Source organism: Aphis gossypii, chromosome 3 (assembly GCF_020184175.1).
Source record: "Aphis gossypii isolate Hap1 chromosome 3, ASM2018417v2, whole genome shotgun sequence".
Lineage (NCBI taxonomy): Eukaryota > Metazoa > Arthropoda > Insecta > Hemiptera > Aphididae > Aphis > Aphis gossypii.
Window position 1 is genome coordinate 1,422,584 of NC_065532.1, and position 26,016 is coordinate 1,448,599.

General features: G+C 27.9%; 1 protein-coding gene across 10 annotated transcripts in view; it reads left to right on the forward strand.

Moving 5' to 3' along the window:
• The first annotated feature begins 2,027 nt into the window (after positions 1-2,027).
• LOC114127870 (uncharacterized) overlaps positions 2,028-26,016 on the forward strand; it is a 48,265-nt gene continuing 24,276 nt past the window's right edge. The window contains exon 1 of one of the 10 annotated variants that reach the window (XM_050202531.1): positions 2,028-2,327. Coding sequence is in view for 8 of the 10 variants with exons in the window: in XM_050202530.1 (XP_050058487.1) it covers positions 23,865-24,057 (193 nt within the window). In the remaining 2 variants the exon portion in view is untranslated. Of the gene's footprint in view, positions 2,328-23,699; positions 24,058-25,116; positions 25,984-26,016 lie in introns of those variants that run through there. The other 9 variants (XM_050202530.1, XM_050202534.1, XM_050202532.1 and 6 more) reach the window with 9 other exon arrangements.

Below are 26,016 nucleotides of genomic sequence, written 5' to 3' on the forward strand. Positions count from 1 at the left end.
CTAGAATTACAGGAAATGACAGTGTAGGATATAAGTGGTTTAAAATGGTTTATAGCCGAGGGCTTACATCAAATCCCGGTTTAAAAATATCAATCCAGTTTGAATCTGGTTTAAAAATATCAAACAAGTTCAACAATATCAATACGAATTTGGAATGCAATCTGGTTCTAAGTATTTGAATACAGTGTAACCGATGAAAATGAACTCTTAAAATAAATGGATGGATATGTACCCAATTTATAGATTTTATGTAGGTATCCATTATATTTGCAATCACATTAATCACATTAATGTAAAATATCTACATGGAATGCGAATAATGACAATGACAATCAAAAATAATTGTAGAAAAATAATGGATATTTATACGTCTATATTTTCATGCTGATTGTGAAGTAAGTATAAGAAATAAATACTTCTAAAATGACACGAGCAAAATTAAAAATGTTTTTACTTTGTAATCAATATCATAATATGATAATATTATATACTAATATAACAATATTCTTCAACGGATGAATATCTCAATACAGTATCAAACTATTATAGTAGCCCCATATAGAATGTAATGAAACGTTACATCACGGACGTGATTTAGGAAAGACTTATCAAACTTTATTTTGACTACCTACCTATTTTCGCTTTTTTATCTTTTTGTCTACAAATTAATTTTTTTTAACTTTTTATGATACGAATTTCGTCTTTTTAATATTTAATAGTTTTCATTATATACTTATAATAAGGACGTATATCATATATTTATCTTATACTTTATATATGTACAGTCATTCGTATATTTTTGTGTTATTTTTCATTATATACATAGATATTTGATCAATACGAATCACGATTTATGTATCTATATTTATTTCATATATCTACCATTAGTTTACTATTTACTATTTCACGATATTTATTAATGACTAAAATCACTATATAAAAAATGTAGCACAAACAAAATCTAAAATATACAAGAGAAGTAATGTGTTAGACAAGATTTCCTTTATAAGTTTTTACTATCTTATAAATTATAATATAACAACTAATAAATTTCAAACTGAAGTAAACCAACACATACACAGCCATCATGTACGGGATATTGACTTATTTTCGTGAAAAAATTATGTGACATCTGATATACCTAAGTAGCTATGGATTATAATATTAGTACAACAACAATGATGATAAGTAAAAATGGCCATATTATAAGTAGTATATTGTAGTGGTGATGCTGCAGAGTTCGTGCGACGACTTATTATCAACCACTGTCCGCCCGCCGAAGCCATCATATAGTAATGATAATAATATAATATTATATAGTTAACATGTTATAAGCCGCGTGGCACGGTGGTTTAGTGGGCGGGGGAGCGCGCGGTGAAATTATTAGAAGCACCAGTCTGTCTGGTACATTCCTACCGCCAACGACCGCCAATAGCTGGGCCGCCCCGCCGGTACCAGCCCGAAAGCATTCCACAATAGACGGTCGACGACGCGGCTTGTCGTCCCGACCCGATATACCTATATGTGTAATATATTATAAAAGTAAGTTTACTATAATAATAATAATATAGACGCGTATATTATTATTATTAATGCAGCGATGATACGGCCTGTAGTTATATACAGAGAGAGAAACAGAGACTATAGAGACCCACGTCCAGCTGCCGGTGAAGGAGACGGAAGATCGAAGAGGAGGCTTTTTCGTCCAAACGAGCTCGGGATATTTATGATTGCGTATACACCGAAATATCATTATTATTATAATTCGGAAAACAGAGTGTGTGTGTGCATGAGAAAAAGAGAGAGATAATTTGAGAGAAACGATAACTTATAACGCGGCGGCGGCGGCGGCGGCGGTGATGATATTACATATATTATTTTACAAGAGCGCGACCGATGCGTAAAACAATAATAACGACGACGACGAGGACGACGACGACGACGATAATAATAATGGTGTGTATAGTCGTCAGTGAGCGCGTGTGTGTGTGGTCGAGTATATTATATATATGTTTTTATTGACGTGTATATGTTTGTTTTAAAAAATCGTATATAACAGAGCGCAGAGAATAGTCGAGTGGGTGGTCCAGCGCGCGCGCGCGTGTGTGTGTTTTTCTCATCTTTTACGTCTTCGTCTTTTACATTTTCTTTTCTTCTTATCCTTTTGCGTCTCTTCGCCTCCTCCGCGTCGTCATCATCGTCGGTGTTCTCCGCGTTCTTCTCGTTGCGGTCGTATCCGTCTGTACAAACGATGAAGACGACGACGACGACGACTCGTTATCCAATGCGTGCGCATTGTCGGTATTAGACGTGAGCAAACAGCGACGGTAAGTATCTATTATTTAGATATACGTCATATTATTATAGTACATACATAATATTTTAATATGCGTGTACCTGAGCACACGCGATCCCATTGAGGACGGAGGAGAGACTTGTCGGAAAAACTTTGTAACGGATCCGCCGCGCAGACTCACGAGTGGACCGCCCTTTGATGTGTCTGCGACTGCGTATGCTTGCGTGTGTGTGTGTGTGCGGTAACCGCTAATAATACGAGTAAGCCACCTGCGCCGGACTGTTTCATTCCGCCGTCGCCCTCGTCACGAATATATTATATTATTATAATTATTAAATATTATTATTCATTTCTCTATACGTATACGCAGGATAATTGATTATCGCTATATTATTATTATGAGTACATAACCGCTGTTATATTATAATATACAGCGCCAGTGAATATATATACTTAATAATATATGTAATATCATACAGGTATACGAGTCGACTGGATATATATTGTATGCGACGGGGAGGGGTCAACGGTTATATTATCATCATTATTATATATAGAAAGGTACGGAGAACAAAAAAAAATAAAATAAAAAATACAACGATTATCCTCTGGTCGGTTTCCCTTCGGCCCGGACCGCGTGCCACGGAACCACTTAACCCGTTCTCGACCCCCTCGCTCTTTTCAGACCGCAGTGTTCGTCGCGGTCATTGAATAAAACAAACAAAACTACACAGACAACATGTCGTCTATGCCGTTTGTCTGCTGGCGCGCGCGCGCTCTCGTTACCACCCTTTACCGATTTCGTTACCCGTGTACGTCGCGTAATACATTATACGTACACAAAAAAAAAAATATGAATTTAATATAAAATATATACGATGTAAGTACTGTACGTACGATACACGCGGTCATTTTATACAATGATTAAAAAATATAAATGAACAAATACATATTTTTACGATGTAATAACTTAGTTGACACAAATATGTAAGATTGCACAACCACTACGTTGCAATAAAAACGAAAAGTGTATTGTAGGGATGCATTTATAACAAGTGTTAAGTTATTTGTAAGGTAATATAATTTAATGTTGCGCCATCACTGTAACACGTGAAAGACAGGTAGTAATTACAAATATTATTTAATTTTTTCGGTCTGAATTAAGTTACTATTTTTCTTCGTATGAAATCAAAACTTTTAGAGGTCTGTTATAATATTGTTTGTTAACTATAAACTTAATAAACTTATAACGTCTTAAATTTGATTTAACTAACTTAAGCTAATTTTTTATATTAACTTCCCACACATTTGATTAGGTACAGTTATAATACATACATTATACATAGTAAATAAAAATTAACTGTGTGTATTGTATATATTATAATATAGTAGGTACAGAGAAAACTAAGTAATTAATAAAAGGGTTTTGGCTCCGAACTCTGCAGCAATATACACTTTATACTACTATACATTTTAAGGCTGGGAGTTTAATATCATTATAATGTTATGTTCTTAAAATATAAAATAATGCCCTATATAATAAAATAAGTTATTACGCATTGCATATTTTATTATTATGAGCTTATGATTTGCAGTTTATTCTTTTTCCATGACGACACGCTATACTTTTTATTTCTCTTCCACTGTTAGTGGATTCGTATTCCTGCAAGTTGGGCGTATAACGTGTTACGAGTTTGACAATTTCCAAATAATGATTATTTTTCCGCCAGTTTACGATGCTGATTTTAATTGCCTTTAAAATAATTATTTTTCTTTGACCTATTGGTCGTACATTTTCTTAAAATAGACCTAAATTAACCATTTTTTATGACTCGTCATAAAATTATTCGTATCCTCTATATTCACATTAGACTTTACAGTCAGTAAAGTAAATCTCTAGGAAGTCAAAATTATATTATATCTAAATAATATTTTACTTTTCTAAACAAGCGTAAAAACCGTTTACTTAACATAATTTATTATACCAATCAAAGGTATACGACTTTTTAAAAACTATATAGATAACATGTACCTTTGATCTAAGAATAAATAACATTAAAAACAAGTAATACATAAATGTCTATATTGCTTGGAGTAATTGTTGTTTATTTTATAACGAATGTAAATATTTTACTTATAAATATAACTATTTAAATTATGCTATTTAAGTAAGCAAAAAAATAAAAAACATAATTATAAAATATAATCATTTTAATATTATGTAACTATTTATGTTTAATTGCATTATTAAAAAAAACATAATAGTTTTGACGTATACTGTTGAATAAGTGTATAATAACTCCTTATAAATTTGCATCGATTTCATTTTATTTTTTTCTAAATTAAATTTCAAAAATGATTTATAAGTAAAATCATAACACCTACCTTGATTGAAGTATAATATAATAAAATACAATCCGTCTGATTCATAGTTAGTTGGAATTCGGTAACGGTTTTTTTTTTGTTTCATGAAAGAATTATTGTTTTCTTGGGAATAATATAGAATCAGACAACCAATTATTTCTCATATTATATAATACGACGTAAATATAACGAGGAAATCGCATGCATTTTTTCTTTGTCATAACTTTAAAAAAAATAACTATGAAACAACAGCATTTCAATTTATCCTCTTGGCATCGTTTTTCTTGACCAATGTTTTCAACACTAATGTCAGCAAGCAATAAATTAATATCATATTAAGTCACATTAGCTATAACCCTTTCTGTTTATCCGTGACAAGTGAATGAACAATATATTATATATTACACAGTACACACACACAGGCACACAGCACGTATACAAATATACATGCGGGCGCGTATTTGTATGTCTTGTTGAGTAGCGCCCAAATGGCTGGCTGGTTTGTTCAGTAATGTTGTTTTAATATACTCGGCTGGGCTCCAAGACGTCTCGTAGGCAGCAAACCGGTAGTTATAACTTTGAAATACAAATTAAACATTTATCAATATTGTTATTAGATTTATTCGTTAAGCGTATTATGGCATTCGTCTAACAATTGTCTATATATTATAGGCATAGATATCAGTGTACATTTACGTTATAAATAATGCTGTGACTAAGACGTGTACATATTAAGTACTACCTAGATGATGTATAAGGCTAGATTTTCTGGAAGATATAATATGCTACAGCTAAAAACTATACTAATATAAAATATAGTATAATATCAGGTGCTTGGGTAGTGGGGTCTTAATTTTTGACCATTATAATATCTTATTTACATAAAATATTATGTACATACGGTCATACCTAATACACCTAAAATATAGTTATAGTAGGTATATTTTGTTTCAGTCACGAGGCGTAGATACTTACGAATCCTATAGAGGAGTTGGAACATTCACATGATCACGCCCCGAATGTGTACGCTTAGATTTCATGCATACTATACTATATAATAAATACTCACATTCTTTACAACCGATTTAGAGCATAATAATGTATATTATTTAATACCTACTCATTATAGACTATGGATACAATATGCATAAAAAGTCTTATAATAGGAATTTAGATGATTACAAAATATAATATTATTATTTAGAAACTATTTAGTTAAAAATATATTATATTGTTTATGCTTTCTTGCTAGTTATTATTTATTAAAAAATTCAAATAGAACTAATAAAATAAAAAACCATATTTTAAATGTATAGATATAAATATTTATTTCAATAACTTTGTCTGTAAAGTGTAAGACTTATCCAGTTTTTTTTCATTCGATTCAGCAAGGTATAACTAATTTATATGGTTTATCTATAATATTTCAATAGTTAAATAATTTAATATTTTTATTAAATTGTATTTATTATAATAAGTAGGTATAGCTAGATAGGTAATAATGCATTAATACATTATGCAATAATGTTTTTGGTAAGGTTCAAAATTAATATGACGTAGGTTTTAGATACTTAATACATTAATATCATAATAATAACCACCTAAGTACCTATTATTAGAACTTTAAACTCATTGTGATTGTTATGATTGTATTATAAGACATAACTTATAAAATAAATTGGTTTAATACTTTGATGTATATATATACATAGCTATTAATTAAAATAATAATGTTTATTTTGTCTATATAAAGTATAAATTATAACTAAAAAATCATATTTTATTATTTGAATTGTTATTTATTTTATGTATATCAAAATTTACGTATATTGTAACGATATTTTTTTTATTATTATTAGAAATAGGCTATAACATCATAGGTTATTAGCTTAACACAATTTTGATATAAATGATAAATTAAAAGGAAAAAATAAAAAATAAAAAATAAAATAAATAACAAATTAGGTTACTGTAACTTAGAGACTAAGAAAAGATTTTTAGTATTTTTTTACAATGTTAAAGTTTGTTAATAAAATCAATGTTTAAGAAATGTGATAATTTTACTGGAGTTGTTTTCGTTGAAGGTTTCTTCCTTCCATATTCGGTGGTATAACGAGTTAAGTTTTTGTGTCCCATCTTAAATATTATTTTAGCAAAAATAAATTGCATCTTTAATATTCAAAAGTGTTTTAGTGTTGTTTCTTAATTTTAAATGGATAAAAGATATTTATTTCCCTTGGGTTGAACATTTTTCTATAATAATTTGAGTAATTTAATTATATTGTAATTATTTTAAAATTACCATTAATTTAGTTCAGAAAGGATATTTTATTTAAAAAATGTATTGTTTAATATATATTATCAATAATAACAATTTCAAGAGTCCCGTATTGTGGCGATAAAATCTTCTTTTTTTACTATAAATTATTATTAAACAGATGATTGTTTTGAAAATATTAATGTATCTAAATCAAAATTCGAACAAATAATTAGAGTAGAGTAGTTTCTGAGTAATTAAAAGTAGGTATATAGTTACTAAACATTTAACGTAGGTAGTCCTTAACAACAGATTTTTTTATTTTCAAAAATATCAATTATGATATGATATATTGAATTTAGTATATATTACAGTCTAACAATATTTATGAATTATTAAAAATGAATTCGATAAATTATAAATTTAGAAAAAATGGAAAATTTATTACAGTTGTTAATAGACCTGTATTATATTGACAATAGATATACTATTTAAAATCGGGGTGTTTTTTGTAAAATGTATAGCTATGCTATTCTATTTTATTTTATATATTTATTGATATGTTACGTTATAAAATGTCGTGAATTGAATTTATATGAAATGCATCTCGTCCTATTCACATTCTGCTTAGCTATTTATAATATATGGTATAATTTTAATAATTATTATATTATCAAACATGAAGTTAGATATCTACCTACAAATTGTTAATTAAGTAGTATAGATTATGATCAATCTTCTAAAAAAATTACAAGTAGTAAAAATAAAATGTTGTAAAAATTGTAATTTGAAAAAATTTAAAAAATGTATAGCTGCAGGTAATTCGAAAATATTTTATCTTGATATTTATACATTGTTTTCAAATCTCTTATAGACTATAGTTAAAGTTTATCACGTATTTCGTGTATTATTAGAATTGATATACTTATTATATTATAACGATAAATTAAGAAGAATATTTTCTAAAATAATATAAAAAGGTTATAAGTATAGGAGGGTCCTTAATTATTGCATTTTTAATCCTTTATTATCCAACTGTTACTTTGATATTAAAATTCACAAAAGAAAATAATATTAACACATAATACATTCGTAAAAGACATAATGTTATTTGATAATTATTATTATTTCGTAAACATAATAATAAATTAATATTATGTATTTTATTTTGAAACAAATAATTTATTATTTTCTTAACCGATAATGTTTCAAATTAAAAGTACATTTCATCAAAAATTATTTAATAACAATAATTAAAATACATCTATGTTTTTAAAATAAAAATGTGTTGCAATGTTATTTTTCGCTGTATTTCATAAATCAAAATATGTAAAAATAAAACATGTTTTTGAATATAGGTTTTATATTATAATAAATTTTACAAATATCTTTGTAAAATCGTGCTTTGAAAATCATCGTTTTACTCATTCGTGTTTAGCAACCAACTCGAGTCATAAGTGGAAATATAAATAAAAACAAAAAAGTGGCATTATTGAATGGACCACCAAAGCAGTGGAGCTATAAGGGTATTATACGCACAAGTATATACAACAAAAAAGTAATTAAAGTAGTGGGAGTATTTTTGCCAAAAACTATATATCATCAAACCGCCCCGAGGACATACCTAACATGTCTTTTAATGCTCCGAAAAATAATCGAATAATACTTTTTTTCTCTTCCAAACCGAAGGTTATAATTACGTACGAGATGACATCAAGAGACGTTCATTTTTGTTGTATTCCATATGAAAAAAATATCATTAGCGGTCGACAAGAAAAAAATAAAATAAAATAAAGGTATATATATATATTTATTTATTATACACGAAACCCATCTGCGGCGGTGAGAACGATTTTTCGAGCCTGGTACAAATGCAATAATTTTCGACATCCGGCTGACGGAAGAAGCGTATATAACTCTAATAATAATAATTATTGTTACGAGGAGGACGATTACAAAGAGGCCTGTCCAATTAGCGTCTACGTTCCGAGGATAGGACCGATAATATCGTCCGAGGGTCGACAGTTTCAGCTGCATTCCATAGACATTAACATCTTTCGACCTGACGTTTCAATACTAATTATCATACTAATAAAATAGTATTATAAAAACAGAGAAGAAAATACCAATAGAGAGGTGAGTACAATCTATATGCAGTTGACGATGGACATCAATAATCACTACTACGTAGTTATAAACAAATATAATTATATGTATATAGTATACATCATATAAGAATATTTACATTTATTTAAAATCAATATATTTACGAGGATATTGTCAATCATATTATTTTCGTTTGATAAATATCTAGAGCGTAATCGTGAGTTATGTGCATTTTTCATTATTTTTACAACAAAGTATGTTACAAGTTTTTTTTTTACTTTGTGAAACGTAATTATTGAACTATGACTTATAATCATTATTATTGTTATAACGATTATTAGATACAAAATATGTATTAACAGATTAGTCGTAAATTATTAATTATTATAATAAAATATATAGGTAATAGGTAAATCCGGTTATAGTTAATAAGTATCTAATGACTATATTATACTAGATTGTAGGTAATGACGTAATGGCATATATCTATATTACATAATAATTTTAAATATTATTTAAATGTCCTGCTAAACTATCAGATAATTTTGTAACCCAGTACATATCGTCATAATGTTATTACTTTTTCCATTCATTCTTTTATGATATAAATATTGTAATATTGTATATACCTATAGGCTATATTAATAAATAATAATGTGTATGGAACTTTACTTATAACTTTGTGGTTATAACAATTATATAAATAATACTCTTATAGTGGTGAAATACCTATATTTTGAATACAAGAGAGAGTGTTTTAATATTTAAAATCAATAATAAATGATTATATACCATTTAGCAATTATAAGTAGATATCGTTTAAAAAAAAAAAAAAAAATTAAGATTTTTTAATTAAAATAGACTGTAATATTATTATTATTTATTTATTTTTTTTGTAGTTTTGCTTAAACAAATTTAATGAATAACATCATTTATAATACAAAATATTTAGGAAATTAGGTTTAATTAATCTTTGGTACGAAAAATTCCACGAATAAAAATTAATTCTAAATTTTTTTAATAAAATAGGCAAATAAAAGAATAAATCAAAAAAGTAAATGATAAACAATTAATTAATTGCAGTATATTATATAAAACACACATAAGTAAACAGAAAATAATAATCAATGAATTCCATATTATGTTTTATAAAAAAATAATTGCAAAACATTACAATCGATTCGGTACTACATCTGTATAATGTTATGTAGTACGTATGTATAAAATGTTAATACGAGATGTTTTGGGTTCTACGGTTCATTAAATTATCTGGGGTTGAACAACAGCGCGGAAAGTGTTCTGATTTTTCACTAGGGGGAATCCTTATACATCGTTTTTGATGTGACACGTTCCAGTCATGTTTTTATTAGTACTAACTTAACAATAATGTAAATCGAGATTTCATATTCAGTTCCTTAGGTCTTTGCTATATAGTATCGTATTTTTATGGGTTAGTGATATTTTTCAACCAAACAATAACCAAAACGAAACCATTTCAATGCCCATTTCATGAAACAATATATCCAAACCCTATCAAAGGTTCCGAATCTTATATTTAGGTAGATTTCTAAGGGGAAAAATCATAAGACTACGTTACCAGGTGACTGGCGAGACCATAAGAAAGGTGATCCTAAACAATATTATTATTCTTTATGAAACTTAAAAGTTAAAACTTAGTATAAAATAAGACACATTTAAAACATTTACGTTTACTCTTAAGGGTTTTATTAAAGCATTAGTTAATGATTTTATTTTTAACTTCAATAACTAATTTACCTCATTTTTATAATAGCACCTTTATAATGTTACGGACCTATACTATCCGTACTAATAATTACATACACATAAGATTGTGCAATGTCACATTTTTCATATTTTATAATTAATACTACAGGCATACGAGTACATGATACGAGAGTGTGGAATATTATATTAATATATTAATTTAACAATTAAAGTAAAACCACACGTCTCCCTGCAAAAAGTCAAAACTCTATGTCACTGCGATTCGATAAGAATCATGTGTTAGAATACATAAGCAGTCTTTTCGGACCCCTCGTATGACGAAGTCACCACCCACTCTTTTGTAAGAAATCATATATAAGGGAGACCGAGACAAGAGCTCGGCAGACGGTTAGGGATATCTATGACACTCAGAGGCCAGTCGTAACACCACTCAAGTCATTTTGATATCAGTTTCTGAGGTCGGTCGTAACACCACTCACCATATTTTTATACATATTTTAAAATAAACTTTTAATAATTGTATTCTTGCAAAAAATATTTTAATAAACGTTAACTTATACTTGAACAAACACGACGTATTCATTTTGTACGTTGATGCATGAATCGACCTAGTCGGGACGCAACAATATATATCAATGTTATGGTTTTAACTTTTAAATGTTACAAACATTTTTACGGAAATAGTAAAACTATCGTTTGATTTCTACCAAAAGTAACCTTTTATTTATTTATTATTATTATTATTATTTTTTTTTTTAGTTACATAAATTAACTATTAAGTACTATAGTAATAAGCGTAAATGATAATAAAAATAAATAAAGACATTAAAAATTTGAGTTTGAGAATCCGCTCACTAGCGAAACTCCTTAGTGCATTATATTATACTATACATTTATGAGGGATTTATTGGAAAGAAGGTTGCGGCACTATTTTCTTTTCAGCCTTTGGAAAGGTTTCCAATAGTAAACTTATAATTTAATACAACATAATGCCCTTTATATACACAGTTTAAAAACTAAATAATTACCTATAAAAAATTATTATTAATCGTAAATTATTAGAATTTAAAATAAGTATGAACGCTGTCAAATCTTTATATAGAATAAAATAACTAGTATCATTTATAACATAAACGATGTTAAACAAACTTATATTATACATTATAATCATAAATAAAGTATATATGTCTAGTATCTATAGTCTATACTAACAAAGAAATATACGTATATCTTAAATATAGGTAAAGTTCTTAACATAACTTAAGATCAAAAAAAAAAAACATTCAGCAATGTGTCCAATGTGTTCGTACATTTAAAAAAAATATCGAACAAAATATTATATTTGTGCATTAAATATAGAAGAAAAATATGCAGTCGAGGTCGGACGACTGCTTGTGCAATTGTGCAACGCTGCACAGTATTATTGTTATTACAGCGAGTTAAAGTATATTATATTATATAGTGCCGAACGAGCGGTCATCATTTTGTCCGTTCGCTGGGAGTTTAGAGTATAAAAATAAAAACGACTATTAAAATAATAATGTTGTATCCCAATGGATCGTTCCCCGAGGGCTGTTCTCGAAAACGTTCGAATACGAATATTTATATACATATACGTATATACATACATTATGTATATATGATGTCTCCGTTTGGCATCTCAACAGCATATACACATAATATATAATGTGTGTAAATATATACGCGATGAAGACATAAACTATACACGGAATTAATTGCACGTAATAAATTGTCAACGTCATCGCCGCCCCCACCACTCGTTCACCAGCCTAGCCGGTCGGGTAGTATTATATATATTATTTTATTCCACGCTCTCATCCCCTATCATTGGCGTTCGCGCGCTTCGCTCTATTCTTTCCGCGGCCGTTTGCGCTGTGTTTATTGTAGGGAAGCAATCACATTAGTGCCCTCTTGGAAGCGGCAGCGTTAGCCGTTTAAAATTCAAAAATTTTCTTTATTAGATTTAGTCGGCATAAATATTATTACGATGATAAATCGGTTCGTCGTAATGTGTATGTATATAGAAAACGTCGAAAACGCTTTTACACTGCAACACACCCACACACTCACTCTTCGTAAGTACGTAAGTACAAATGGGGTGGACGTGCCGGTGCACACCCCAATGGTGTAAATGAAACTGTAAAAATTAAGCCAAACAACATACTTTATACGTATATATTCGTTGGTGGGTGGGTATCCAGGACGGACAAGATAGTCGAACCCAATAATACAACGGAATTAATGGCCGAAATTATATAGACCGCGCGACTACGACGTTATACATAAAATCGACCAAGTATAATATATATTATGTACAGGTACGTGAGTACATAACAAGCATTCCAAATAACAATCTGTAACCGCGAGACACATACGCATTATATGTAATACATATTATACATATATATATATGTACTCGACAGGATTAATAATAATAATTCGATCGTCTTTTCATTTCGTACCCATTGTTATATTATGAAGATAAAAAAAGAACTAATAATAATAATAATAATGATAATAAAAATAATAGTTCAAAATCGGACCAAAATTACGTATTGTAGGCGTGTATGTGTATATATATATAAAAGAATAGTCAGAACACCCCCATTTGTGTTTATTATAATAATGCACACACGTCGTATATATTGATATTAAATGCGGGATTTTGACTGTGTGATTTGCCCGCGTTTTAGTGGTGTGCCCTGTCATTAAAGTTAACCCGGCACGCAGGGTGAAGTGCCGCTGCCGTCGCACCTGTACACCTAAGGTTGCATTGTTACGAGTGGTGGTGATGGGCTGTGATTTTAATGAAAGAAGTGCGTGGGCACAAAGTATAATGTGGTGTGTGTGTGTGTGTGTGTGTGTATGTGTAATAATATAATGAAACAAATAAAAAATAAATAAAATCCAAACGAACCTCAATAAGGAACCTGAGGGTAAATACAGGGAAGTTATATGTTATATGTTGTACTCACATATTATATTATTATGTATATATATATACATTCCTGCTGAATGAGAAACAGAGGATATGGACTATAATTTTGTAACGTTACAAGACATTGCCCGAAAATCATCGTGTGCCGCTGTCGTTATATATATTATATTGGCCGAGAGCGAGGGTGGAAACTATTCGTTCGGAACTCGTGGCAACGCGCGCGAGAGGGTCCCGCGGAAAAAGGGGTTCAAAAAAAAAAACTATATATATATAACAAATAAATAAAATAAAAGGAACTGTCTAATGACGGTTTCAGTGTTATTGCCAAACAACCCCTAAGCCACTGCCACCGCGGCCGCCGTAGCTCCCTACACGATCGTCCCATCGCGAGCCCTAGTATATATACACACACAATGTAACTAGATTAAAGCGATGCTACGCGCGTTATCACATTATCTTGTTCAGAGTGCGGTTGATTAATGTATACAATTTCATGAAAGTGGCACGTGTTAACTCCTCTCGACTATTTAGATGGTCATTTTACATTTAATATAATATACATTTACTTATGTATAATTTGATACATTCTAAGTTTCACTAAGGTACCGCTATAGTATACAGTAGTATTGATATTATACTCTTTGAGCACGATGATAATTTTTCGGAACTTTCTCGGATATTCTAGTACTGACAAATAATTATTTAAAATAGGACCATAGCAGGTCCCACAACAGGTCTATATTTTTAGCAGTTAATATTTTACTTTTTAATAATATAATATAGATATAAAAATTAATTATTAATCGATATAATTTACATAATAGTTAGTGTTTGATAAATATGTAAGTTTTATAAGTTGTTGTAATATTTTAATTGTATAAGTTGATACATCAAACCTTTTCAGTTTCAAACTAATATACTGTCTAATATACAATCTTTCTATATAAATACTAAATTATTTGTTATAATTTATATTCATTCCGTAATCGAATGTAAAACAAATTTAATCAAACACTACGTATGCAAAAAAGAGTTGTTGGATCGCATCCAAATTATTGATACTCGGATTTATAATTTAATAATAAAAATCAATAAACAAAAGTCGGATTTGAGCCAATTTTTGTATCTTTTTATATTTTACAATCACAATATTTAACAAATAAAACATAAAATAAATATATAACAAATAACCTGAGTTAATTTAAAACATGCATTTGAAACAGTTTAAAAAACTTGCATTTGAAAATCGTTTCACTTTTTTTTTTTTTTTCAATGTACTTATTTGAAATACGCAGTCAATATAATTGAATCTTATTACAAATGATAAAACTAATATTTGTATTACGAATTTTTTTCATTCACTTTATTAACTATATTTTCACAGATTTATATTTGAAGGGTTGAGAGTTGAGTTGCTATATAGACCCCTTTTATACCGTACATTTCAATTGTGAAAATAAATAAAACACTTAAATAAAGTGTATTTTTATGTACCCACAAGTCACTATTCAATACTATCTACTGGTTAAAATTATTGAAATATCTTATCTATATTTTATATTTTCTATTACCACAATATTAATAGCTGAATAAATGAATAATAATATATTTGGAAATAATTTCAAAAAAAAAAAAAAAAAATTGACAGCATTAAGAGCTATATTATAAAAACAAGAAAATTATATGTTTCATTAATACTTAAATGTCTGTATATAAATATATAATATAATGTCATTATAAATTATGCATTTTATTTTATAAACATTTCGTAATCTATAATATAATTTATTAGATATTTTGTGTAATTATATCAACAGTATACTAAAGTAAATTGTTAGTGTTAATAAATCTGTTTATAAATAGCTCGTTTAAAACATTTTTATTACTAATAAAATACTTCAATAATTATGTATAAAATAGTATTGATAATATAATTTAATATAATATAGGTATAGTAGTTATAATATCCACTGTGTATACATTTATGACGTGTACCACGTACATTCAAATTAATGAAAGTTTTGCGATATAGGATAATTATACATATATATGTATTTTTAATAGTCTATAGAGTAATTTTATTAAACTGTATAAACTATATTATATGAACGGAAACAAATTATAACTTTAACATACAATTTGTTTTACTTTTTATAAAAACTTTAGTCTAAAAACCAAATACAAAAAGTGGTTATATTTAACCGAATTGGCAATCCCTTACTCTATTGATGGGTCAGATTAAATTTAATTCGTATTCACCTAACTATAGACTCACCTTTCCTTTCAACATCCAGTTTTTATTTTAAAACAATTTATGAAAGATACATACAATTATTTTATTTGGTATTTATGTATTTAATATTTATAATTTATATTGATAAATTGATTATCTTCATGGATTATATGAAAAATAAATGGCTTAATAATTATGCCAAGTTTTTCATAACTGTAACTGAAAATTACGTTAGACTTTATTTGATGATAAAAAATACATGTTATCACATTTTAATAAATATTTTTATAAATAATAACTAGGTAATACTGTTTTTATAGTATATAATTAAATACTTATTTTATTGACTTTGCTTTTACATATATTATTTAGTCCAATCATTAAAATTAAACACACATTATTTAGAATTATCTAAGGAAAAATATATAAATGAACGTAGAATCGGTTTTTAGGTGAAGTTATAGAGGTTTGGTAAACCTTTTTTAAAAGTTATTTTCATTCAAATTAAAATTTCACGGGCGTAAGTCATCACTATATTATATATATTTATATACCTAACTTATCCGCATTTAGGAAGATACACTTTATACATACGTAGATCTGAGACAGTGACCCCCTAAATACGAGGGTTAAAATTCCTGCTTGAATGGGAAGGGGTTGGTAGTGGTTAGGGTAAGCTACCTGTTGCTGATGGTCTAAGGGTTATATAACATTGGTATATACCTATGTTGCACGTGGATATAGCATACGACGATTGCAATGATTACCTCCACTGCCCCGCCGTGGGTCGCTTTCCTATTAAACACTATTGCCCGAGACAATCGTCCGACTTTTCTATTTTTGTCTTTTTTTTTCATATTCTCTTCTCCTTTTTTCTTTTTCTAATTTACTTTTAAAAAGGACATACCGCCGCGTTCCCACGGCACCTGTGCTCTTTGTTCATTGCTGACACAATGGAATCATTAATATCGAACAAATTCATACGTATACACACACTCGCACAATTACACACACACAGATACACACGCGCGTAGAAAAAGAGAGAGAAAGAGAGGTAACACTATAACAACAACAATAATAAATAACGCGCGCGCGAGCGCATGAGTACACATGGATACTGTTGAAGAGATGATCTGTATTATGCGTGGAAGCTGCGGTCATTGTGAATCGCGTTTTAATTATTAGAACGTAAATAATCATAATAATAAAAATCGTTATAGGAAACGTACATAACAGATAATCATTATAGGTATGTTGCGTGTTACTTGTACATATATATAAAGTGTCCGGCAATATATAATAATAATAATAATATTATTATTATTTCAGCATGACCGCGAGGCTTGTGCGCAATGATGATGATGATGATGATGATGATGATGACGACGACGACGATGACGACGAAGACGACAACGACGATGATGTTGTTCGACGAACCGACAAATGGAATAATATACATCGCTTGTTTTTACCTATATACCTACGTTACTCATCTGTGTGTGTATAATGTATATATTATATACGTATACCTACTATAATAATATGTGTCTTGTGTGATCGGATTAGTTACGGTAAACGCTAGTACGACGGCGGTGTTTCAGACAATCGGAATGAGAAAAATTGAAATTCCACTGTTAGTGTTGTACACCAGAGGCTCATTGCAGACGATCGAAAATTGACGCGTGGGTGGCGATAGTCGGTTTATAATAATATAATAAGTATAATCCTGCACTGGGCACCACGCATAACGCTTTCCATCGCGGTCTTTATCGCGAACGGCGTTTGTCGGCAACACAAGTACGAAGAACTGAGACTAAGACCGTGCGCGACAAAGCCGGAGATCATACTATTATATAATATATTATTTTTGTGTTGGTGCATAAAATTCGGTTGGGAAAAATTAATACCACAAATTATCGCCCCCAGGATCCTATTGCCACCGAGCACAATAAATATATATCTATTTTATCATTTGTGTGACTGTTGTCGAATTAGATCGATTCGTGACGAATCTTTATTAGTAATGCACAATAATATAATAATATTATCATAGACAATGAAATACCACTACAGTAAATAAATTATACACGCAGAATACTTTTACACGATATGCAATTGATTTTATCACTCAAAATCTCGATCAATTGTGACAGACGGATAAGGTGTAAATATTTTTTTGTAGCTAAGATAATGTTTTCGAGAAAATATAATTTTACGCAATTTGTATTTAGATCTCAGGTGGATACTATAGAACAAGAAAAAAAAGTGATTTCAGTAGTAGATATTTTACTATTCTAGTTATTGATTTTGACGGAAAATGCTGAATTTCTAAATCGATCTGAAGTCGACGGATAAATAGCTTTCTTTCTCGAGTATACCTACCTTGAACTTGATATCAACTGCAATAGTAGGCATAACTGTATAGCCGTACGTATATACATATATACCTACATTAGTACATTACTATAGTCGATATATGTGTACGAGTATGTGTGTCTTGTATCTATACGGTCACGCGATAAGGTCGGTCGATTGTGATGCAACAGGGTTATTTACATATTTAAACACATATTTCGTTTTAATTGAAACTACGCGATTATTTTAATATGGTAATTACTTATTGTGGAAACTAGTGGATAAGGAATCGAACAAATTCGTATATCATTTAGGTATTTATCTATACAATAAAACGATGTTAAGTTATTTTAATGAAAAATCAATAAAAAATATATATAATGCAAACACATCAACATTTTTAAAATTATTAATACATTATAAATTTATAATAAATCTATAGCTACTATTGTTTACATTTGTATATAAATATTATATATATAATACATATAGGTAATGAGCTATGAATCTATGAATCTATAATATGCCATAATAACTTGAAATAAGATATGGATTCAAAACTACCTATCACATAACATACTATGTTAGAAAATAATAATAATAAATTGGCTACTGTTAACATTATTTATACTTTAAAAAATTCCATAGTAAAATGAATCTGTATTTCTTAGTATATTATTATTTTACATGCAAAGTAAAAAAAAATTAAACAAAATAAACAATTAAATTATAATGGCACTAAATATTTAAAATACTACAGCGAATGAAAAAATATAATATACCAAATAGCGATTTTTAGAAAATATCTAAGTAATAAATAAATTTTAAGTTACATAAAAAATAATTCAAAAAATTTAACAACGAAGTTAAATTAAAACAAAAAATAATAAAATATTAATAAATCAAATCATTCGTGTAATAATGTACCTACTATAATAATTATTACCTAGTTAACTATAATATGCTTAATTTCAGTTTTTTATTTAATATTATTATTATTAAATAGATTTTCATTTTTACTCAAAACTCAAAATATTTTACTTTTAAGAATATTTTAAGTCTCTAGCTTTAAAATAGTTTTTTAATAAGAAAAACGCATTTAATATTAATTTATGATTAACAAAAATTTAGTAAAAATTAATCGGTTTTTTTTTTAAATTATAATAGTTTATTTACCAATTTAAAAGTTATATTTTATAAATATTTTTTTAAAAAGTAGATAAATTATTAAATTAAATTTCAATCATGTCAACTGTTTGAATGAATATATTATTAGTATGTTATTGATATTTAAGTGTGACTTCTAAGGTACATATTCAATGATATTTATAATAACAATCATTTTATATATCTAACTATAAATACTAATATTGTTGATTTTGAAAACCTAATATTGTTATTTATTAATGACTAAAAATCTATATTCATCAACCTAAAATATTATGGCTAGTCGATGGCACAAATCAATTGTTATTAATTTTTATACATAATATAAAAAATAAAATTATTGATTCACTAAATAATACTACATACAAGAATAATATAAATAAACTATTTACATTTATGTTATATTAAAATTTAATATCAACAGGCTCAACTCATACATGATAGACATATATTTATTTTAATACACAATCAAATATTTCTTAAGAATATTTTGAGATTGAAGATAATTATTTTTATAATACCTAGTAGGCATATTATATTATTTTAATATTCCTAAATGTTTAAAACCCTATGTATAATTTGGATTATTAACAGAAAATTGATTTGAAAATGTAGGTGGAGTTGTCATCATTAAACAATAGTTAGTGTGGCCAACATATTTTGTAAAGATAGAGGCATAAACGTCGGTACGTGACGGTTGCACTGACATGAAGTGATTATCGTTTATTTTATTTATGAACGTGATCTCTTGATCTTGTTTGTACAGCTCATAGAAGTATGTGTGTAATCCAGGGTAATGTAATGTATTTCTCGATTTAACTGAAAAGGTAGAGGCAGTAAAATTAAACGATTTTTTTAAACGATTACCTGTTATTCTTCACTTATAAGTTATACACATATAATATATTATTATATTATTAATTCCATTACCAACGTTATTATGAATATATATAGTATTGTAAATATTATGATAATACATGTTTAAAATTTTAAATAGCCTATCCTTTCAAATTAGTAATTAAGTATATTTTTGTTCACAATAACTTATTTTTTTTATAAAATTAATTTTCAAAAAAAGAAAAATTTCTCTATTTATTAATTTTCATGTGGTTAGTATGACCGCGTAAGAATGCTCGTATCCTTGATTTTTAAATTAATTTGAGCAATCTATAACTTTAATAATATAATTGGGTGAAAATACATATTATGCTTTATATTTAGGTTACATAATTTCAATTTTGATAGTCTAAGCCTTCCGCTCTCCCCAATGTCTGCCTATTTGAGATAAGTCATTAGTGTCTAATAAATATTATGTGACAAATGTTAAATACATCTCGAATAGTACATTTTTAAAGTATGTGCTTAAGTTTAATTTTAAATTGTTTTCGAATACGACGATTTATCATTATTTTCAAATGTATAAAGTATGACAGTTACTTATGGAATGCTATATTGCTGAACGATTAATAATCATCTATACCATGAATTGATGAATAAATATGTTTTTATAAAAATTCGTAATTTTTAGTAAAATTGTATTTGAGCCAGAAACTATTTTTGTACCTATATTTAGTTCATTTATCATATTTTGAAAATTAAATATTTTTCATAAAATTGTAACATATTTTAAATGTCAATTAAAAAAAGATCAAACACAAAATATAAAAACTTTATTTAGATTAATTTCAAACTATCTATAGAACATAAATATCTACTGTACAAAACTATTATCAAACCGATTTAGACGTATTGTGAATTTGTTTAAGAAGTTAAATTTAATAGACATACTACAACCTTCAGACCATTACCACTGCGTACGATATGATACTGAGATGTTATAGCTTGCTTTCAGAGAATAATTCAGTAAGTGTGTTCATCGCACTATTCACTAATATGAGTAAGATTGAAACGACACATTAACCAAGCAGACACTCAAGTAATCAGGTACTATACAAGTCAGAAGACTTGGTTAGGTAATATGGTTAGGACAATGCAAAAAAAAGAGTCATTTCAATTGAAATTTAGCTTCACACTAATGTTTATACTTGTTTTTGTACAATTATATTAATTATTTGTCCAGTGTATCCAAATATTGTTAATCATTTTAGATAAACTGTTCAATTCAATAAAAAATAAAATAAATGTACTTTAATTCTTCATATAATTGACATTTTACTTTAAAATACTTATGATAAATACAAAATTAACATTCCTCGATCTAATCAATTGGAAAACCGGCTTAAATTTCGAGGTTAAAATAAATATTTTAATTTTGTATAAAATTCAAGTAATATTTTATTTTATATGCATATATAAAAATAAAAGACCAAATGTTGTACTTAATGAACGTTACAGATAACATTATATTAATCAGACCAATATAAAATGATACTATGTTATAAGATAGTAATAAAGTTTTGAATATGCTGAAAATCAAAACTCCATTGCTATTGATATGACCTTAAAACTATATCTTTGATAATTTCAGAGTACAGATATAATTACTTAAATTGTATAAATTATTGGACAAATTAACAAGAAATAATGCACATTCTTTATGAAATGATTAATAATAATCAATAAATCAAGTGAACCGGCTAAACCTGCTACTTTAACCAGCTATACATTAGCTATATAGTATACTTCTAGCTGTTTGTGTCTTTCTATTCAGATAAACTTCTGCGTGTCGTATAAAAACATAATTTCGATGATGCCTATGATATTCATGACACATAAGCCGTAACTTATCATATCACATAATCATTTATAACAAGTATTACATACTTTTAATATACATTACTTCATTAGGCAGTGCAAACTGCATTAATTATATACTATAAATTATTGTAAATCAAGTATGTTTACTTCAACGTTAAAATTGTATCTATTTTACCGTAGTATGTTTGTTGTTTTATTTACAATTTTTCGTTTCCTAAAATGCACATTCCTCAATCAATAATCGTATTTAAATATTTTTTGCTTATAGTCTTAGAATTTAATAAACATATAAAAATAATGTTACCTTTTTGATAAGTAAATTTTTTCTATCTCATGTATGATTAAACAAATAGGGACTACTATACACTACGTCATTACGCATATACCTATTGTACATAATAATATTATAGAATATCAAATATTATTTGATACAGTGAAATATTATCTGTTATACACATTAGTAAATAATTCATTGGCGTAGGTAACGCATTATAATACGTTCCCATGTTTAAAATAGGTACTAACCTGTTAAGCATATTTTTTAATCATTATATACTAGTATTATGTATCATAACGAAAATAGTAAAATATCTAATTATAACACGATGTTTTAATTTTAATTGCTACTTTAATTGAGATAATACTAAATATATTCGTTATTAAAATAATAAAATATGTAGGTATATTGTATATTTATTATATATAGTAGCTATAATATATTTTGTACCTATCTATAATATACATAACATATTATATATACCACCAACCTACTCATAATGCTTCTAGTGGTTTAAAGTCTACGAAAATCCTATTAGGTCACAAAATTTTAATTTTGGTTAAACGGTTTTTTCATTTATGGTTGTTGCAAAAGTAAAATGATCATACATGTATATGTTGTCGAAGCATGTATAAATAATGTTTTTAGAATTATTTAAAAGCAGTTTGCAGTGTAAATAATACTATCCTTGAAGTCTAAGTAATAATATAAACAACGCTTTAAAGCATTTAGTTGAATATTACTATCTTTGGAAGTAATATATAGTAACTACTATATAGTTATCGAGTTATATAATATTCTTATTTATTAAAAATTACTACTGACGTATAAAAGAAATAATATTAGTTATTATCTACTTAAAAATTATTAGGTAACATGTGTCAAAGTTGTTTATAAGTATTATTTTATTTACATAGCGAATAGGTATATTTTTATTGTATAACTAAAGCATGTTCCTTCAAAATAATTCATAATATATACTAATAGAGTATTTAACAATTCATTTACATGGCTATAGATATTTCATATAGTATAAATATATTTATATAATATAATTTATTGTAGATTTTGCTGATTAATTTTACCACTATTTTTATAAGGTAAAACATAATTGATAAGTTAAGTTAATTAATAATTCACAATATTTATATATTTTAATCAGGTGAACTCTCATTTTTTCTAGACCATATAATTATAGTACTAAAATTTATTTGTTTTTATTACTATAATCATATTTATATGCAGCCCATATAACTGTCAAAATAATTTGATAGCGTGTTTAGAAGAATATGTTTCGTGCTCCGAACAAACGCAGTAAATTTGTATTCGAACGAGATTGAAAGAACTGTAGCGGACGCGTTACGTATATATTATTATATATAAAAGATGAAAGACGAAATGGTCGGAATCAACTACCTCTACCTACACACACGCTGCTGCAACAACAGCAGCCAGCAGCAGCCCTTACGAGTTACGTTGCCTCGTGGACCGCACAGGCTCTTTGATCAGGCGCTGGACACGCGTAAGCCGGGCCAGGCGATTGCATTCCATTCACTGCCGTCTGCTGCAAACATTACACGTACGGTAAAAACGTTTACGACCAATAAAGAGTGATTTCGAAAAAAAAACATTATATTATCTCTTGATGACATTGAGGTGTCCGCTTGGACGAGGCCGACTCAGTAAATTCATCAATCTCCAAGTCTCGGGGTATTTGTTTCTTCGAACTTTATGGCCGACCATTAATCATGGCCAAGAGTTCTATCTGGCTCCGGAGATCGGGCACACGCTATAAACGCTCCGGTTTTATTATTTATTTATTCTTCTTTATTTGACTTTTCAATATCCCCCGCTACTCTATTTATATTAAATTATTACCGCGAGATTCTTTTTATATTTTTTTCATTTCGTTTTCTCTCTTAGTTTTTTTTTTTTTTTACATCCATTATATAGCATAAACTCGCACACTACACAAGTACATCGAAGTTGATTTAATGCGCGACTATTGCCTCTATATAATAATAATGTGTCAGTTTGCTGTGCGGGAGGCCACGGAAGACTGGACTAGGAAGAAGGAAAGGTTGAAGACATGGAGGACGAGTAGAAAAATAAAACGAAAGAGAAGTAGATGAAGAAAAAACGAATCGAGATATGACGATCGAGGGAAAGGAAAAAACAACGGGTTTATAAATTATAAGTGCACAGTAAAAACTCAGGTATGTCTATTAATACTAAATAAGACAGAGAGAAAGAAACAGCAACTATGAGTGTGTGTGTGTATATATATACATATATTATGTATAATATATTAAATATAATAAAATCCTCTCCAGTCTTCACGTAATAAAATCTCGAGACTGCTGGTCGCCGTTTAACGCACGGTACACTACGGACAACCCATCGTCGGTCGCCCGGCTGTACCGCAAACGGATTATAATCCGCGGTCGATCATTATATTATATCTTCACGTACATAATATTATAGTGAGTTAATATTATCTCATTTGCCCGGTCTGACAAAAAAAAATAATAAAAAAAATATTACATGGCAACCTTGTATAGTTTTATATATATAATATTATTCCGTGTGAATGTTTCAATATAAGATTTATGGCAATTGCTAGATTCAGTATAATATAATTGGTATACACTACTTGCAACTCATATATTTACTATTTAGTGCAATAAAGAATGCAAAAACAATCAAAAATTTAATTAGGTAGTCAATACGTAGTATTATTCTGTTTTAACCAAACACTGTAGTTTTACGTATATTCATCTTTCATCAACCTATAACACTTAAACATTAAAACTTTGTGTTAAAAATACTTCGTTATATGTACCTACTAACATTTTATATAGGTCTACAATAAGAAGTGCCTTAGGCTGATGTTAGGTAAATTTAAATTAATAGAAAAATAGAAACAGCTAAGTTATAACATGGCAATCTGAAAAGATTAAGAATATTATACACATTGGATGGACCGAAAAAACGGTTAAAATTCAGAAATATTTTCTTAACGCTATGCAAATCGATTTCACGGTAATCTTTATCATTTATAATAAAGGCAGTATAAATAATTAAATTATATAAATACGATATTAAAATACAAGTGTTCTCGTCCAAAACACTACAATTAAAAATGTTTAGAATCAATACGTTGAAAATTTAGCATTCAAGAAACTTTACCAAAATCTTAAATTTTTGAAGCGAAATTAAACCTGTTTTACTTAGATTCTCCAAAAATATGAAAATGCTTTTAGAATTTAGTTTTATAATAAACATGTGTAAATGTATTTACTGGTTTTTATTTAATATCTCATACCTGCAAGGTAATTATGATAAAAGTCGTCATAGCAAATAAACATAAAACAGCACAAATTTATGTTTAAATGGTTTTGATGTTTTTGGATGATTTGAATATATCATCATGGATCAAGAACCATCAAATAATAAAAGCAAATATATTGAATTTATCTTTTTTTTGGACTGTATCAACAATTTAGTAAGTCATTACTCATTACTAATAATAATTATG